Below are 18,831 nucleotides of genomic sequence, written 5' to 3' on the forward strand. Positions count from 1 at the left end.
GTGACCTCTTTAACGGTGTTCTTGAGATTCCTTCCAGCTGCTTGGGGTGCATGTTTGAAAAATAGAAGTGGAGTTTTAAATGTGCATGTCTTTGGGACTTAAAAGAAACCCCACAGATTAATTTCCTATAATTCTTGCATTACATGTGATGTAAGAAGAGCCCCAACAACTAAGAGAAAATCCTGCCGTGTTCTGTTTTCCAAGGAAGTCATCTAGTTGCCTCTGAGAAGCCCATGAGCAAAGAAAGAAGTGGCTTTCTCTCACTGCTATTCTGCAGCAGCTAATTTTCAGGTTATCCTTACTTTTACATGGGAAATTCCCACCCAGAGAAATACCAATTATGTGTCATTCATTTTTTGAAAGTCTTTTTCATTGATTGCAGCATTTTGTGATAACATATTTGATCAATAATGTAAAAGTTGTATGTAGACATTAATTGATCGTATCACATATTTTATTTGAAATACCTTGAAGGATTCACAATTGTTGCCCAATTCTTAGCTGCCTAACCTTTCTTTGTTATTGTTGCCAGCTGCACAGAAGGTATCTATTAAGTACTCAGTAAAAAAAAATATCTCTGTATTGTTAGTAAACTAAATAAATTTCCTACAAAGGGGTGCTTGCACCTACAAATATCTAGAAGCAGATTTTGAGAAATAAATCTCAATTAGGGTTGCTGTTTAAAATAAAAGACATAATTCCACAAGAAACCACAATCTCACTTGAATTCAGGAGTTCACAAGATTTTTCTTTTGTGTATCCTTTAATGTATGTTAAAACTGCCCTTTGGAAAGATATTTGAAGCAAACATTTAGCTTAAATTTATACCAGATAAATATAAGAGTCAGTTCTTGAATATTTGCTAGGTATATATTTCCAAATCCTTCCAGATCTTCCTAAAATTAGTGTGTGTGTGTATGTATTTGTATATATGTATGTGTATGTGTATATATATATATATATATATATATATATATATATATATATATATATGTGTGTGTGTGTGTGTGTGTGTGTGTGTGTGTGTGTGTGTGTGTGTGTGTGTGTATATATATATATATATATATATATATATATATATATATATATATATATATATATATATGTATATATATATATATATAGTTTTCGTAGATTTTCACGGGTGTAGGTATGTAGGAAACGTTGCAAAGACAATCTCAACCTTACACGGGAAAAGACCCGAATACAACAAAACCAGCATATATATATATATATATATATATATATATATATATATATATATATATATATATATATATATATATATATATATATATATATATATATATATATATATATATATATATATATATATATATATATATATATATATATATATATATATATAACTAGTTTACCTTTTATTTTCGATAAACTGATCTTCTATCTATGGACTTGGATACTATTGCAAAAATCTATTATATACACTTCATTATATTTTAGCATAGATTATAATTGATGTATGGTATAAGATTTCTAATAATTTTGTAATTGAAAAACATTTGCCATAGACTTCAGGATCAAAGATTAACAATAAGATATTCACCAAACCTAATGAATTTATATTAATAGTACTAGAATTATAATCAAGATCATTTACTAGGAAGAATGGTTACTTCTTTAATAAACCTTGATTCCATTTTTAATTACCTTTATTATATTTTTCTTACACCTTCTTAAAATACTTATAACAATATAGTAGAGATTTTCCTAATTCGTATTATGAGTTCAAATCTATTGTAGAGTTAGTTATTCCAGATAAACTTGCCTAGATTAAATTACAATTATATTACACAGAAAGAATCAATATTCCATAGTACAGTGATGGCTAACCTTTTTGTTGTCACATGCTGAAAGTGTTCCCCCACGCCCTGTTTTGGGCCTAGTGGGCTTCCCTGCAAGGTCCTTGGATCAAAAAAGGGGCTGGGGGGAATGCCACACCCTCCCATGCTCCCCTCTCCCCAAACACATAATGTGCGACCCTCCCTGTACACATGCACACATGTCTCCCACATAGACTCCTTGCACATGCATGGCAGAAACCTGAAAATCAGCTGGCTAGCAGGAGGCGCAGGCGCATGCATGTATGAGCTGAGCTGGGGTGATGGCTTGCCTGCCTGCAAAGAGGGCTTTGCATGCCACCTGTAACACGCATGCCATAGGTTCGCCATCGCATCCATACTATATTAGATGCACAACCAGAGCTGTTATACACCTGGTTACACACTGTCATATCTTATTTGCTATTTACCCATGAACTCTCTCTCAGCTATCCCTATTTAATTTAAAGGGGGAAAATGTGCTTTACAAATTCTGTACACCAGTTTCTATCAGTCCCAAATTCATCATAATGAGAATTCTAATCTTACGTCTAGAGGTCTACAGGTTTCCCATATCCAGTTTATTATTATTATTATTGCATCAACAGAATTGTATCACAGAAGCCAGTTGTTTCGCCAGATTTGCATTAATTACTAGTCAGGCCCCACCCAGGGGCCTAGGACGTCGTAACGTATTTTCGTAATATGTGTGTGGATCCAAGCAGTGCGGCCTTTTGCATTTGACAGATGGTGATTTTGTCAATTTTTAACTCTTGGTTTGTGCCATAATCGTTGGATTTCGATTTTTAAGTCCTGGTATTTCGCGATTTTTTCATATTCCTTCTTGGCGACCCTGCTATCACCTGGTATTGCGATGTCTATGATTGTAACCTTATTTTTCTCAACCAGTGTGATGTCTGGTGTATTATGCGCCAGTATTTTATTCGTTTGTATGCGAAAATCCCACAAGATCTTGACCATCTGACCCTCGACAACTTTTTCAGGCTTATGTTCCCACCAGTTTGTTGCTGTTTTAATATTATAATTTTTGCACAAATTCCAGTAGATAATTTGTGCCACTGAATTGTGCCGCATTTTATAGTCAGTCTGCGCGATTTTTTTACAGCAACTGGGTATGTGGTCAACAGTTTCATCAACTTCTTTGCAGAGTCTGCATTTGGCATCATCAGAGGATTTTTCGCTATAATCCTCTGCCACCTGATTTTCGGGGCAGGTATAGTCTATCTAATAATAATAATAATAATAATAATAATAATAATAATAATAATAATAATAATAATAATAATAATAATAATAATAATAATAATAATAATAATAATAATCAAGGCCAGAAATACCTGGGCAATACCAGTTATAAGATACACAGCTGGTATAGTTAACTGGACACAAACTGATTTGGACATTTTGGACCGAAAAACCAGAAAACTAATGACAATGCACTACAGTTTACATCCACGTGGTGACACTGATAGACTATACCTGCCCCGAAAATCAGGTGGCAGAGGATTATTACATGTGAAGCAAATAGTTGAAGAAGAAAAACATGCACTGGCTGATTATTTAAAAGAAAGTCAAGAACATCTATTAATCGAAGTAAAGAACAAAAATCTATTGAAGGCCCAACAGACGAAACAAGAATACAGAAAAGATGTGATAAAATCAAGAATGGAGAGTTGGCAGAACAAAGCATTACATGGTCAATTTCTGGAAAAAATAAAAGATAAAGTGGACAGTAAAAAAACTTGGTTATGGTTAACAACAGGTACATTAAAGAAAGAAACAGAGTCACTAATCCTGGCTGCGCAAGAACAAGCTATCCGAACAAATGCCAGTAAGGCCAAAATCGAAAAATCCTCTGATGATGCCAAATGCAGACTCTGCAAAGAAGTTGATGAAACTGTTGACCACATACTCAGCTGCTGTAAAAAAATCGCGCAGACTGACTATAAAATGCGGCACAATTCAGTGGCACAAATGATCCACTGGAATTTGTGCAAAAATTATAATATTAAAACAGCAACAAACTGGTGGGAACATAAGCCTGAAAAAGTCATCGAGAGTCAGATGGTCAAGATCTTGTGGGATTTTCGCATACAAACGGATAAAATACTGGCGCATAATACACCAGACATCACACTGGTTGAGAAAAATAAGGTTACAATCATAGACATCGCAATACCAGGTGATAGCAGGGTCGCCAAGAAGGAATATGAAAAAATCACAAAATACCAGGATTTAAAAATCGAAATCCAACGATTATGGCACAAACCAGCAGTGGTAATTCCAGTGGTAATCGGCACACTGGGTGCTATTCCAAAAGCACTGGAATTACATTTAAAACAGTTAAAAATTGACAAAATCACCATCAGTCAAATGCAAAAGGCTGCACTGCTTGGATCTGCACGTATATTACGAAAATACGTTACGATGTCCTAGGCCCCTGGGTGGGGCCCGACTAGTAATTAATGCCAAATCCGGCGAAACAACTGGCCGCTGTGATACACTTCTGATAATAATAATAATAATAATAATAATAATAATAATAATAATAATAATAATAATAATAATAATAATAATGGTTGGTAGCCTAGCAACTCGAGTCCTAACCAAGGACCTAGGAACTGTTAAGGTAACATCGGAGGATATAAGTTGTTCCAAGTAGGGTGATTTTATTGTATAGTCAGAATGTTCAAGTCAGGTAAATTTAGAATTTTCAAATAGCGAGGTAGCCCTTTAGGTATTGCTCCAAGAGCTCCAATTACATTTGGGACAACACATGATTTCTTTTTCCACAGTCACTCAACCTCAATTTGCAAGTCTTAGTATTTTGTGATTTTTTCTTGCTGTTTATCTTCAATTCGTGCATCACCAGGTATTGCAATGTCAATGAACCATACTTTTTTCTTTTCAATTATTGTTATGTCAGGTGTATTGTAGGCCAAGTGCCTGTCAGTCTGGATTCTGAAGTCCTACAAGATTTTGCCTTTCTCATTCTCTAAAACCTTCTCAACCTGATGGTCCCAGTGGTTTTTGCTGTACTCAAATCCAAACTTTTGGCACAATTTCCAGTGAATAATCTTAGCAACACGGTCATGGCGTTGTAGGTAGTCAGTTTGTGAAATTTTGCTGTACCCACTGATCAAGTGGTTGACTGTCTCATCTTTCTCATTACAGAGGCGACATTTGCTGTTGGTGGTAACATGTTGAATTTTTGCCTTCATGTACTTTGTGGCTACGGCTTATTTTTGAGCTGCCAAAATAAAGCCTTCTGTTTCTTTTTTCAGTGCTCCTGATCTTAACCAGTTCCAAGTTAGCTTTTGGTCAGCTTTGCCTTCAATATTTTTGAAGTATTGGCTATGCATAGCTTTGTTTTTCCAATTTTCAGTTCGCTTCTCAATTACCTCTTTCTTATATTCATCTTTTGACTTAGTTGTCTTTAAAAGGCCTCCTTTATTTACTTCCTTAATCATTGGTTCTTCACTTTTCTGGATGTAATCATTCAAGCTGTGTTTTTCTTCTTCCACAGTCTGTTTTACTTGTAAGAGTCCTCGACCACTCTCTGCTCTTGGTAGATACAATCGGTCAACATCACTTTTAGGGTGCAAAGCATGATTCATTGTCATAAGCTTCCTTGTTTTTCTGTCCAAATTGTCCAACTCCAACTGGGTCCAGTCAATTATTCCTGCAGAGTATCGAATCACAGGTATAGCCCAGGTATGTATGGCTTTTATGATGTTTCCTCCATTCAATTTGGACTTTAAAATCTTGCGAATTCGTCGAATGTACTTGGCTGAAGTTAATTCCTTGACTTTATTATGCATTAAGTCAGAGGCCTCTAAAATCCCCAAGTACTTGTAGCCTTCTTCTGGTTTTACTGCCTTTATCATTTCTTCATTCTCAAGTTCTATTCCATCATCTTCTATGACCTTGCCTGCTTTGCTTGCCATTGTTGCACATTTGTCAATTCCAAACTCCATACCAATGTCTTGGCTAAATTCTTTTGTGCTTTCAATTAATAAACTCAGTTCAGCTTTTGTTTTACCAAACAGCTTCAAATCATCCATGTACACCAAATGCAAGATTTTCAGTCCTTTCTTTGCAAGTTCATATCCACAGTTCATCTTCTTCAAAATGATTGTCAGTGGTATCATTGAGAGTATAAAAAGTAGGAGTGAAAGTGAATTGCCCTGGAAAATGCCTCATTTAATTTCAACTTCACCCAGTTCTTCTTCATTAGCTATAAGCTTCGTTTTCCAGAGGTTCATTGAAGTTTCCATAAATTTTTGTATGTTGCTGCTGATGCCAAAGATTTTCAGGCTTTTCTTGATCCAGCTATGGGGAACTGAATCAAACGCTTTCTTATAGTCTATCCAAGCCATGAACAGGTTGGTTCAAAAAATGTCCTTCCAGTTGTCATCCATTCATCATTTTCAGGTGTTTTAAAGATCTGGTTCATTTGGGCTGCCAATCTTTTGTGCACACTTGTAAGTGCCTTTAACCAGAAGCCATGTAACTCATCTGGTCCAGGTGCACTCCAGTTCTTCACTTTTCTTGACTGTCTTTGCACCATTTCTTTTGTTATTTTCACATCTTCCATTTTAGGCACTTTAATAGAATCCTCAATTTCTTTGATCCATTTTGCATTTCTGTTGTGGTTCTTGTTGTTTTCCCACAAATTCTTCCAGAATTTCAGAGCTTTCTCTTTATCGGGCTTTTCATTTGTTCTTAGTCCATCTCCACTTTCTAATCTTTTATAAAACTGGTGCTGATTTGTTCTGAACTGTGAGTTTTCCTTGAACTGAGTTACTAGGTTTTCATACCTTTTAATCTTTTCAGCAATGGCAACAACCCTCTGCTTCAGCTCTTCAATTACTACCGCAATCTCCTTGTTCTCCAAATCGTATCTTACTTCCAGGCTGCTTTTGACCTGCTTGTTCTTTAGCTGCCCTTGCCTTAGGTTCTTCAAGTCTCCACAAAAATTTTTGATCTTCAATTCCAACCGAAGTTTCCACTTAGGCTTCCCCTTCTTGCCTCTTTGGTTCTTTTGTATTTTCAAACCCAATTCTTTGATGGTTATGAAGGCTGCTGCATACATCAGCTGGTTTGTTTCAGCTAATGTAGTGGTTTGAATGGTTTGCACAGCCTCATTGACCTTTTTTAGTACCTTTCTCAATTCTTTCCGGTTCACTTGGTTCAGCTTTGTCAAACGTGTTCTTTCAGCATCTTCCATTTGATGCTTTATTTTCTCAGCTAATTGAGCAATATCTGTTGGTGTTTGTTCTTTAGTGTTTCCTTGTTCTTTATCTTCATCCATTTTAGCATCCTCTTCCTCCCTTTCTTCCTCAGTTTGCTTCTGAGTTTGCAGATTCTTTGTTGGTATACTCAGACCATTAGTTGCTTTTTCTTCGATTCCTATTAATTCTGCTGTAGTGAAAAATTGTGGCTCAGAATTACACGTCGTTGGTCCATTAGCCTTTGTTCACTGATATCACAATCCGTGTGGTTCATCTTCCAAATCTGATACATTCGTTTTTGAAATCCACGTTTTTGCTGGCTCAGACTGATAGTAAACTTTGATAATAGAGATGTTTTCTTCCCTAGTCCAGATTTTTCGCTTTTTCGCTTTTTCTTCCAGTAGCTTGTCAGCTCCATGCCCTGGTTGCCTAGCAGAGGGAGCTGAGCCCTGTAGCTCATTTTGTGCAGAATGCCCAGGAGCCATAGCATCCAACGGAACCCTTGTTAATCCAGGCGACGGTTCAACCAGCATAAGTTTCATTTTTCTCGTTTTCACCATGTTTAAATGGGTTGTGGAGCAAATTTTGTCTGGCCCTTCACCTAAGACCTGTATGAAATGGTTGCACCTGTTCAGCATAGCCCTTAGAATAACTAGAGTGTATAAGCCCCTCCACCACGACAAGGTAAAGCTCCTCGTAGGGGTTGTTGTTGTTGTTGTTGTTGTTGTTGTTATTATTATCATCATCATCAACAACAACAACAACAACAACAACAACAACAATAATAATATACTTGGTTGATACTAGGGTGCTGGAAGCAACCCATATCAACCATTAGCACCAGTAAATGGTATTTGTGACACATTTTTAAATGTTTAATTGAGTTTCATGTTTAATGAATAAAAGATATAACAACAACAACCAAACAACAACAATATGCCTGTATTCATAAAGTCATGGGAACATAAAGTGGCAAAAGTTACCAAAAATGAAATGGTGAAGATCTTGTGGGACTTTCGAATACAGATGGGTTGTCATTTAGAACACAACACGTCAGATATCATGGTTGTAGTGGGCCAAAATGTACAATTTATTGACATTGTGATACCAGGAGATGCCAGAGTCAGAAAAAAAAAACCTGGGAAAAAATCACAAAATATTGCGATCTGGCCATCGAAAATACTCAATTATGGATGAAACATGTAACAGTGATACCCATTATTATTGGGGCACTTGGTACCATGTCCAAGAATTTTATAAGATACATGTTCACTTTACTGAGTTTCCTTTTTAAGGAATAAAGTATAATAATAATAATAAACATCTTTAAATGTTCAGTTGCCTGAGTCTCATGTTTAATGAATAAAAGAAATAATAACCGACTAAGCATATATTAGATACCAATTGACAATGCAATATTAGTCAACCATTTATTTTTATACACAAGCATGATATGTGTATATTTATTACTGATAGTGATAGTTCACGTTAGAGCATACAAGACCCTGACATTAAGCATGTCTTTGGCACCAAAGCAGCTAAAACAGTTCCTGTCTCTGTATATTGTACAGTTCTGTCTTCCTGCAGATTGCAAAACTGTGTTGCTGAAGTCGTGATGGTAGTGATCTAAAATAAATAAATAAAACATTCCAAACAGACATAAGTGATTAGGACATATTGCAGATCACCCATCCCAATGTATTTCCATGGATTCTCTGAAAGCCAGATCTCAAATTCCCTATTCTATATTTTGTAGCTGGAACGCAAACTTTCCCCAGCATAATGATTACTAAGTTTTAATTACATTTAGGAGTCATGTATCCTCATCACTCCAAAGACAAACTGCCAAGATGGAGAGATTTATTATCAACCAATGATATTTTTTATGTAAATGTACTTGACTAAGTGCAATAACCCTAAATTCTAATAGAGACTTTCAATCTCTTGCCAGATTTGCAATACTTATATATGGCTAAGATGAATTGAGTATTTACAAAACAGCTCCATTATAGAGGAACAATCCTCCATGTGTAAATCACTATTTCTAATCATAGTACTACTAGGTTCCTTTTCACCCCTGCCCTTGTTTATTTTCTTTGATTTATATTCATAGAAAAAAATGTTTAAATGTAGTATTCTATTTAAGGGTGCATTGGTCCAATAATGTTTTTCATCATAGACTTCTAAAAAGCACTTGGGTTTCTTAAATATTTTATCACCATCTTGAGCATACAATAAGAATGGGGCATTGCAAAGACAAACAAAGGGTTATGTAGATTTCACTTTGTCATTTTAATTGTTCAAACAGGCCAAACAGGAGAAATGAAAGAAAAATCCTCCTGGTGACTTTATTCTTCTATTCTCCCAGCTGTAGATACATTTTAGGAATAAGGGCAAAGGGTCAGGTGCCCCTTTACATGCTATTTGCAAGTGGCTGACATCAGCAATCACTGTGGGAGCAGCTTTGTTTATCCATAACACTAATCTGAAGAGATGTGTGAAGTACTTTGGCTTGTGGAGGAGGGCAGAGCAGCATGGTGCTATGCAAACATTCCCACATGGTCCCTGATAGGTCATTCACACAGAAAACAAGGGAATGGTTTCATGTCATGGACAAGCTTCAATGTAGAGCCAACAGATTGTCAAGAATCTGAAAGACATAGAAAATCATAATGGAGGATGGATATAAAAGCGTCTGGAGTAAATCATTGTTAACACACTTTACCAATGATATTATTTATACAATAAATGTAGAGGAAGGAAGGAAGGAAGGAAGGAAGGAAGGAAGGAAGGAAGGAAGGAAGGAAGGAAGGAAGGAAGGAAGGAAGGAGGAAATGGGTCTTACATCTGGTAAAATTGGGCAGGGCAATTCTAAGAAAATGGTCCTTTAGATCTAGATTAATATTTTATATGCAAGGTTGTGCCAACTATTTATTTATGCTATTTATTTCCACATTTTTTATGAAACCCATTTATCAGAAGCAGAGAATGGACTTAAAAGTGGTCAAAGATGTCAACAATAAATCTAACAAGATTTGAACATAGCTTTAGATTGCTAAAGAAAAAGCTAGTCTGATGGTTGAAATTTAGATATTAAACCAACCACTATAAATTAAGAGCTGTAAGAGACAGGGGATATTTTTGTAAAGCACATTTCAGGGAAGCCAGTTACATTAGGAAAGTGGCCTGTGGAGAGTCACAAAGTAGGAGTACACAGGCCTAATTTGTATTACTGGATAGAGTCTGGTCTAGTTACAAATTTCTCTACTGTAATGATTTTTAAAGAGATCTTTGATAAGGGCAACACCATATCATTGTAATTCATTAGGAGAAGTAGTAGTCAGCATATTCAATGGTGTACTGTATGGGATGAATGTTTATTGCAATGAAGCTAAACAATTATTTCTTAAATGAAAGCATCTCTGATTCTTCCCTCTGCAAATGAGAACCTCTATAACAGATGCTAAAGCAATAGCTGTTGTAGGCATTTATTCAGAAAAATAAAAATGTGGCCCATATTTTCCAACCCAACTAAACAAGAAGACTATGATAGAATGGTGAGTTCCTACCCTACAGTAAATGATTGATTGTTACTGAGAGTTCAACTGCTTATCGTGATGATTATCAGTACTTTTTTTATAAAGTATAATGCTTTTGTTTTATATGTGTTATGTCATGGTATTTGAGTATTTATCACCTATCTGCAACTGAAACAGCAGTAAGAAAATAATAAATAAAACTATATAATATAATAAATCCACAGAATTACATAACCTTCAGAGATAGTATGGAATAGGTAGCATTAATTACTAATGTACTTTCTAAAGACCCACTGGAAAAGAATGGTCTTGAAACATTTCATAAATGAAAGCAAGGAGGATACCATCCTATCCTCAGAGAGAGAGTGTGTTCTATACCTTGAACTAACTGGAAGAGTAAGACTGTGGAGTACTTGATACTCTCTTGAGTTTGGTTGTTTGCTTGCAAATTTTCATTACCCAACTAGATAATATTGGTGGTAGGAATCAGATACATATTATCAGGAAAAATACAAAGAACGTGAAGAATCTATTTAGAGAATATGTACCACAGAAAATAAGTACCTGAGTCAGAAAGATCCTTATAGATAAGGACCAGAACTTTGAAATGAATTACATAATAACTGTAATTTTGAATTTACCTATAGCCTACCACAATGCCGCAGCCATAGAATGTGTATTGCTCTGCTAAACTGGGAACAATCCATCAGCAAGTAGGCAACTGCATTCAGATTAATTATAGTTTTAAAAGCAGCCCCTAGTAGGATAACACAGTTATCCATCCATTCATTGATGAGATTAGAAGGATGTCAATGCATTCAATGCATTCTGTTTCAGAAACAGCATCATTTGGGGCACCACAAAAGGTGAGAAAAGATTTACGGCAGGACTAGCAAGTGCAGGAGGATCTCTGATATTTCTGATTCTGACACAACTTTAGGAGGAGTGCTACTCCCAACGAACACTAGTATATTAGATCCAGATCACTTCTTCTTGCAGTCACCTGCAGAGATTTAATCTGTGAAATGAAGATTTTCATTTATTTAAAAAGGTGTATTGGAATTTCCACTTCTCATATCAGTTTTTTCTATACTAAATCATAAAGATGGTTATAGATGAGTAACAAGTATTTGATTATTTTTTATATAGTTTGCAGAATATTTTCTAAGAAAATCTATGAAACATGAATTTTAAGCAAAAAGCTAGTTATGAACATGAAATAAAATGTTTTTGTTCCTTATCCATCTGTTCTTGGCAACATGTTTAAGCAAAAGTAGAGTAACAAAAAGTGTGTGTATGTGTGTGTAGTTTTAAGTTACTAGTTTTTAAGATTTGGTGATCATATATCAGAGTTTATGCATCAATTCAATCACACAGCCTGAATTCATGTCATTCTAATATGTGGTTGATTAGTCTTAATTTAATAAATCATGCCAAAACAGTTTTTCAGAAATAGTATAAGTTTTCAGTCTAATGCTCCAATCTTATATGAGGTTACATAAGAGTAGGTCTTGCTTAATTCAGTAAAATTTATTTCTGAGTAATTAAAAATAAAATTTTAAAATTTTATATTAAAGCTATTTTTCTAAAAAATAACTGAAATCCATGGGATGTAATCTTTAATAAAGATACTTGGATATGCAATTTACCTATAAATTCAGTGAGACTTCCTTTTAAATAAACATGAATATGATTTAGGTATAATGGCATGTTCCAGTTTCTTGGGCACTTCTTATGCAGGATGCCTTGTTAATCCAAGTAAACTAGATCTTTTCAATGAATGGATGAACAGAAAGTGATATATCACCATTACCTGATATAATGTACTTAACTTAGAACACAAGGCTTATTACATTCCCATTACATTTACACTGAGAATCATTTAAAACCCATCTATTAACCATATCTGTAATGGCTTGGTTCTGATTTGAAATTTTGATTAATAAATAGATATCAAATCTCTCTTTTCAGTCATGACAGTAGAAAACTGAAGAAACCATAGTTCAGTGTTAAGATAGCTGGCAGTTACACAGAGAACATGGTCATTCTCAGCTTTACATAAAAAATGTTTTTTTCTTCCAATTCAGGTGACTTTTTAAATCTTAATGCTTTGACTTTTTTTTTGTAGTCTGAACATATGTTTTGTGATCTCTGATTATATTTGTGGAAAGGTAGCAATGCAAATATTGTAGTATTTTTTTTAATGATGACCTAAAAATATATTGTTGAAATCAGTTTTACTTCTATTTTAGTTGTCACTGAGGCTATTCTCTCAAATGACATGCTTGAACATTCCAAATCCATCCTCATTCTAATATATTCCTCAAAGATGCTGTTACTCAGAAATGGTAATATTTTGGCAAGAACTATTTATTAGTTTTATAGTTCATTTGTGTATATATTTATTGAGAAGAGTGGAAGAATAAGAAAAAAGGATGCTATTTGCATTAATTTCATGCTTCCTCCACAGTTTTCAGTAGAACTGTGCATTTTGTTTTCAGACCTAAGTGATCAATTGGTAGAAGTGGTTGGCCTGGAAGGAGCCATGGAAATGGGACAAATATATACTGGACTGAAAAGTGCAGGAAGACGCCTTTCTCAGTGTTCTTCTGTTGTCATTAGGTAAGAACCAATTTTCCCCATTAAAAAAAAATATTTGCCTTTATCAACCAAAAACCAGAACAAGGGTAATCTGGCATTATCAACGAGAACTCAAAATAATACTTAATAGCTTGGATGTTTTAAATGAAGTTTTAAGGAAATCATGGAAGATACTCTCAATGATTAATTCAGAAGTTATTTATCATTGACTACTAAATAGAAGCAACCATGGAATTATTGCAAAACACTTCTGGTTGGACAAAACTGGGATAGTTTTTTGATCAGATACAAACTGTCTTGCTCATTTTCTTTTGTCAAATCAGTTGTCTGGCACTCTATTCACAAAATATTACAATAAATGACACAAAATATGACACCATTGAATTTTTTGAGATGTAACTGTTCTGTGTTAGTTAAATCAGCCTATATTAGTTATCTTCACCTGATGGGTTGGTTTTGACAGGTGAGTATGTTGTATTCAACCTATTAATTGAATAATTCAATTGTAATAAACTCAGAACTAAGGATAAGTAAGATACAAGGCAGAAAAAGTTAATGGGAAAAGAAACACGAGATAGGGTGGGAATGTATAAAAAAGAAAAAGAGAAGGATTAAACAGTTCCAGTGATTAAAACAAAAGCAAAAACAAATGAGGACATTAGAAGAAGCAGTATGGCTGCACAAAAAGGTTAGTGAAAATAGAAAAATAAAATAGTTGCACAAGTCACCAACGAAAAATGATACAAGTATTTATAGTCTGTTTAAGTAATAGTAGGGATCAGAATGGTACAGAGGTGGGTTGTTCCCAGTTTGGGCCAGATTGGGCAAACCAGTAGTAGCGGTGGTGGGATGCTCTGCCCACCCGCCCAGATGCTTCTGCACATGTGCAGAAGCATCGTGCATGTGCAGGAGCATGCCCCTACCGGTAGTAAAAATATTGACAACTCACTACTGGTATTAAATTAACAGAAATGCAAAGAAAAATAAACAATACAACTTCCAATATGTTTAAAATAAAAATAAGAAAAAATAATGCACAGTAGCTGATCCAAAGATGGCAAAAAAGTAATTGATAATAAGAAAAAGCAAAATCACTTTAAACTCCACAACATAACTTGTTGTATCTCAGAGTAAATTTTCTGATTTAGTAGCTTCCTTACTACTAAGTAGATTGTTGGAATTCTGTGAAATGATATGCCTAGATTTCAATAAAGTCTGACTATTTAAGAGTTGTTAGTTAAATATGGTACATATTGCAAGTCTAAAAATCTATAGCAGGAGATTGGGGAAATTTTAGCCTGAAAAAAAAAAGGATTGAAAGGTGATATGGACTGTTTACGTTTCTGAAAAGATGAATGGAAGGCAGGCATTGAACGTGTGTTTTATCATTGTAGACTGCATTACTTTGTAAAAGTTATTTTAGAAAGAAGTTTAAGTTATAGGAAGACAAATTTTAGGAGAATTTTAGTAGTAGTATAATGGTAAGAGCAATGGAATAATTTGCATGGGAAATGGTGAGTTGTTTTTATTAGTAGCATTCTAACAGGAATTCCAATATAATTTTTAGGGATGCTTTAATTTGGATTCCTGCATTGAGCAGTGGGTTGAATTTAGTATCTTAAATAGTTCTTTGCCACTCTATGATTCTTAATTCTGTGAATGATTTCACAAATATGTTGGCTCAGGCATCTCCTGGAAACATGCCTGTTGGAGACCTGTTGAAACAAATTGCTAATTTACCATATGGTAAAGTTAACTAGGAGTAACTAAGAGCCAAAATTGTTAAATCAATCATGCTTGTATTTGATTTTTTTTAAAAAATAATGAATTATGGGTTTATTGTGGAATTGGGAAATACATACACATATATGCTATATGTTAAAAAGATGTGTATATGCCTTATTTTTCAACTATGATTGTGACATTGCATTGTACTGTTTCCATGTCATATGTGGTATTTAAAACATGTCCTTGATTTATTTTCTCTGCATTACTATTTTTTCTTGCATTAGGACTAGCAAATCTCTGCCTATGCAGATTGATGGGGAGCCATGGATGCAAACACCTTGTACAGTAAGTTTGTTTTGCTCAGTATATTCAATAAGCTGATCAATGTAATGCAATTAGTGCTTACTCTATGATCCTGAAATATTGCACATTTCAGTAAGAATGATTTATGCAGCACAATATACAATTGCATTCATTACCTTCTTTTGTATGATTCAGTACTTAAAAGTTTTCAGTTGCACTTTGATAAAAGAATGCTCAATAAATATTTCTGGCCATTCAACTTTTCTAACTGATTTTATGCAAACAATTCAGGATTCTGAAAGATTATGTCAGGCTTTGATTAAATAATCAAGGATATATAACCATGTTGCCGAGACGATGGGATAGATCTCTATTCTAATGTACTCTCTATAGAAGAAATAGGAAGTCAGATTAAATCATTACAGCCAATTCAAATATTACACCCAAGTTTGTCACCAAGCATTCACACAAAATGGAACTGATGCAATCACAGATGGTTGCATTTTTGTGTTGATAATTTCAAATTGATGTTCCACCTTTATTTTAAAAAGAACACTCAAGAAAGAACAAGATGGTTAAAATAACAAAATGTCAAACAGTTTTTTTTAAAAAAAATGATAATAATTGGAAATACCTTAAAGAAAAAGCACACTAAATAATACAATTTCAGACAAGCAAGTTAAGAATTTAGCATCAAAACATCAACAACCAAGCAAAGGAAAACTCTCCTAATGAAAATATGACTTTCTGAACAGGAAGATCCACAGTCTTAGTATGATCACTAAAAAGTCTTTTTCGTATTATATTAACAGCCAATCACATCTCTGATTATGAAATATAAAGAAGAACCCGCAATAAATGAATGAGCAACATTTACAGGATCAAGCAAAGAGTTAGATACATGTGTCCGAAAGCATGTTTTTTTAAAGATCATACTTTCTACAGGTTTTAAATGTACTTCCTATGCCATCTTTCAACTAATTCATATACAAGTCAATGTAAAAGAATTCCCTAAGAAAGCATGAATTATAATTAAATAAAATTTTAAGTAGAATATCAATAAACCCTACCAAAAAAAAAAAGATAAAGGCAGCAGTAGATAATTCAGTATGTCTAATTGTGAGAACACCAGCAGCCTCAAAACAGCCAGCACCTAGCTGCTTGTGCCCTGTCCCCTTAAGAGCTCCCTCTAGCCAATCCTCTAGGATTTTGGAGTCCACTAACTGTAGTTGTCAAACCTGTGGAAAAAAGTGGCCATTTATCCAAGGACTGTAAAAGCTACAGGAAAAAAAAGAAAATGACTATAGTATTGTAAGTATCTCCGGGCAGAATTATGATTCACAACAAATGTTAATGGGATCACTATGAGAGATTTAGTAGAAATACTGGAAGTTGACATATGTCCTGATTTAGTAAAAAAAAAAAAAAAAAAAAAAAGCAGCATAAGTGTGAAAAGAGTCTCTTACAAGTCTTCGGGTAGAATGACATGTTTAACAGGTAAAGTGATAGCACTAAACCCAAACTTGCAATATAATGTAGTCTTATCTTTTTTGTGATCTTTTTCCTGATCATTCCATTCTTTTTTATTTTTTCTTAACTTTTCGTATCTTTTTATCTTAGCCTTATTTTCCTTATCTTTTTATCTTTTCTTATCTTTTTATTATTTTCATTATCTTTCATTGTTTTTCTTTATCTTTTTTATCTTTCCTTACCTTTTCCTTACCTTTTCTTATTTCTTATCTTTTTAACTTTTTTTTTCTCATCTTTGCCTTATTTTCCTTATTTTAATATTAATCTTTTGTTCTTTTTATCTTTTTTCTTATCTTTTCCTATGTCTGATCTTATCTTTTTTCTTATCTTTTCTTATCTGTTATTTTTTTATTCTTTTCTTATCTTTTTCCTTTCCTTTTCTTTATCCTTTTCCTTATCTTGTCCTATCTTTTTTTCTTTTTATTGACCTTTAATCTTTTTAATATTATCCTTTTTATCTATATAATATGTTGCTACTGAAGAAATGTTCCTCTGGCCCAGTGCTTCTCAAATAGTGAGGCGGGCCCCCCAGGGGGGGCGCGAGGCTCCGTAAAGGGGGGCTCAGCTCAAATTATTTTATATATTTTTGTTTTGCAGGTTAAAGTTTTTTTTTAATATTGTGTTCCTTTAAATCCTGTGCTCCTTTAAATCTTTTCTGCTACAGTTAATAAAGCTATTCTTTGTTGTAAATTGATCCACATTTCTTTCTTTTTTTATTCTCTTATACGTTAATAAGGATACAGTGTTATGCAGAGGTGTACTTATAACAATTTTATAGACAAATGATACTATTTACAGTCGCGCGGGGGGCGCGAAATGTTTTCTTCTTCCTAGGGGGGGGGCATGACAGAAAATAATTGAGAAGCACTGCTCTGGCCAATTGCTGTATATTACATTCCATTGAACAGAACAGAGTTTTATAAGCTAACTGGATCAAAATAAGACTTTTGGACTTGATTTGATCAGTTTTGTAGGTTGGGAACATATGCACTCAGAAATGGTATTTAAATATTTTTGGATGACTGAATAATTGCTGAGTGTGCTGAAAATACATCAGAATATAAGGTAACAAGTTCTAGAGAACAGCATTACAGGGTGACCAAACAGGAATTTACTGATAGGGTTTAGCAAGAGTTTAATGGGAAATCTCTTGTAGATTTTCACTGCAAGTTCTTTTGTAAGATAACCAAAGAGCCAAAAAGAAAGAAAGAAACAAACTGGAGGTAAATGGATAGGAATTTGCAATCATGGCTTGTACTACTACTTCCTCCAAATAATTGGGCCTACATTTGTAGCATGTAGATGAAAAAAAATCAGATGATTAAAGCAGTATACACACTTCTTATAAGAGATACTTAAGGTTTATCAAATCAAAGGAGAAGCAGCTTTACATAAGGAAAATTATATGACAAAAGAACAAGTTTAATAAATAACAGTGATAACTAGAAGCAAGAAACACATAATCTATTCTACCCTACTAACTGAGAAACAATTTCACACCCTATTGAAGAAGACTGTAACTTCAGAGAAAAAAATGAACACTGTGAAACAGGAAAGATAATGAGTTGGTGACTTGGGATGACATGACACCATAACAAATACACTGTGCTGTGGGAGCAAGGAATAAGGATTGACTTCCAAGACTTATAAAATTTATTGACAATTATTTTTTTCTGTTATGGGTACAAATTAAATTGCAAAGAACAGTTACATCATTCTACAATATAATTTGAATATCTAGGAAGGAAGCTCAAGAAGCTGTTATTGTCAAGCTGTTATTGTCATTTATATTGACTTTCATGAAGAGTGGAAGGAGAAAGAAAAGTGGCTTGTCTGGTAGATAATGCCAGTGGGAAAGAGCTGAGTCTTTGGCATAAGCAGAAATACTCGAACAACACTTAAATGAAAGTTCTTTAGTTAAACTCATTTATTTGAAAGAGCTTGCATTTTAATTGAAAGCATAATAGTTTGATGCAGCAGGTCCAATGCACCCAGCAGGACTTTATGTAGAGAGCTATGTCCTATTTCTTTCTG

The 18,831-nt window shown here is 34.1% G+C and overlaps 1 protein-coding gene across 4 annotated transcripts in view; it reads left to right on the forward strand.

The window, feature by feature from the left end:
• The window catches only part of DGKB (diacylglycerol kinase beta), a gene marked incomplete at its 5' end in the record, with an annotated part of 287,887 nt that overhangs the window by 261,403 nt on the left and 7,653 nt on the right, over positions 1-18,831 (forward strand). For all 4 annotated transcript variants that reach the window (XM_081971452.1, XM_081971451.1, XM_081971454.1 and 1 more), the window contains 2 exons: positions 13,137-13,257; positions 15,249-15,309. In XM_081971452.1, the coding sequence (XP_081827578.1) occupies positions 13,137-13,257; positions 15,249-15,309 (182 nt within the window). The remainder of the gene's footprint in view (positions 1-13,136; positions 13,258-15,248; positions 15,310-18,831) is intronic.

This window comes from Natrix helvetica (genome assembly GCF_964273705.1).
Source record: "Natrix helvetica genome assembly, chromosome: Z".
Lineage (NCBI taxonomy): Eukaryota > Metazoa > Chordata > Lepidosauria > Squamata > Natricidae > Natrix > Natrix helvetica.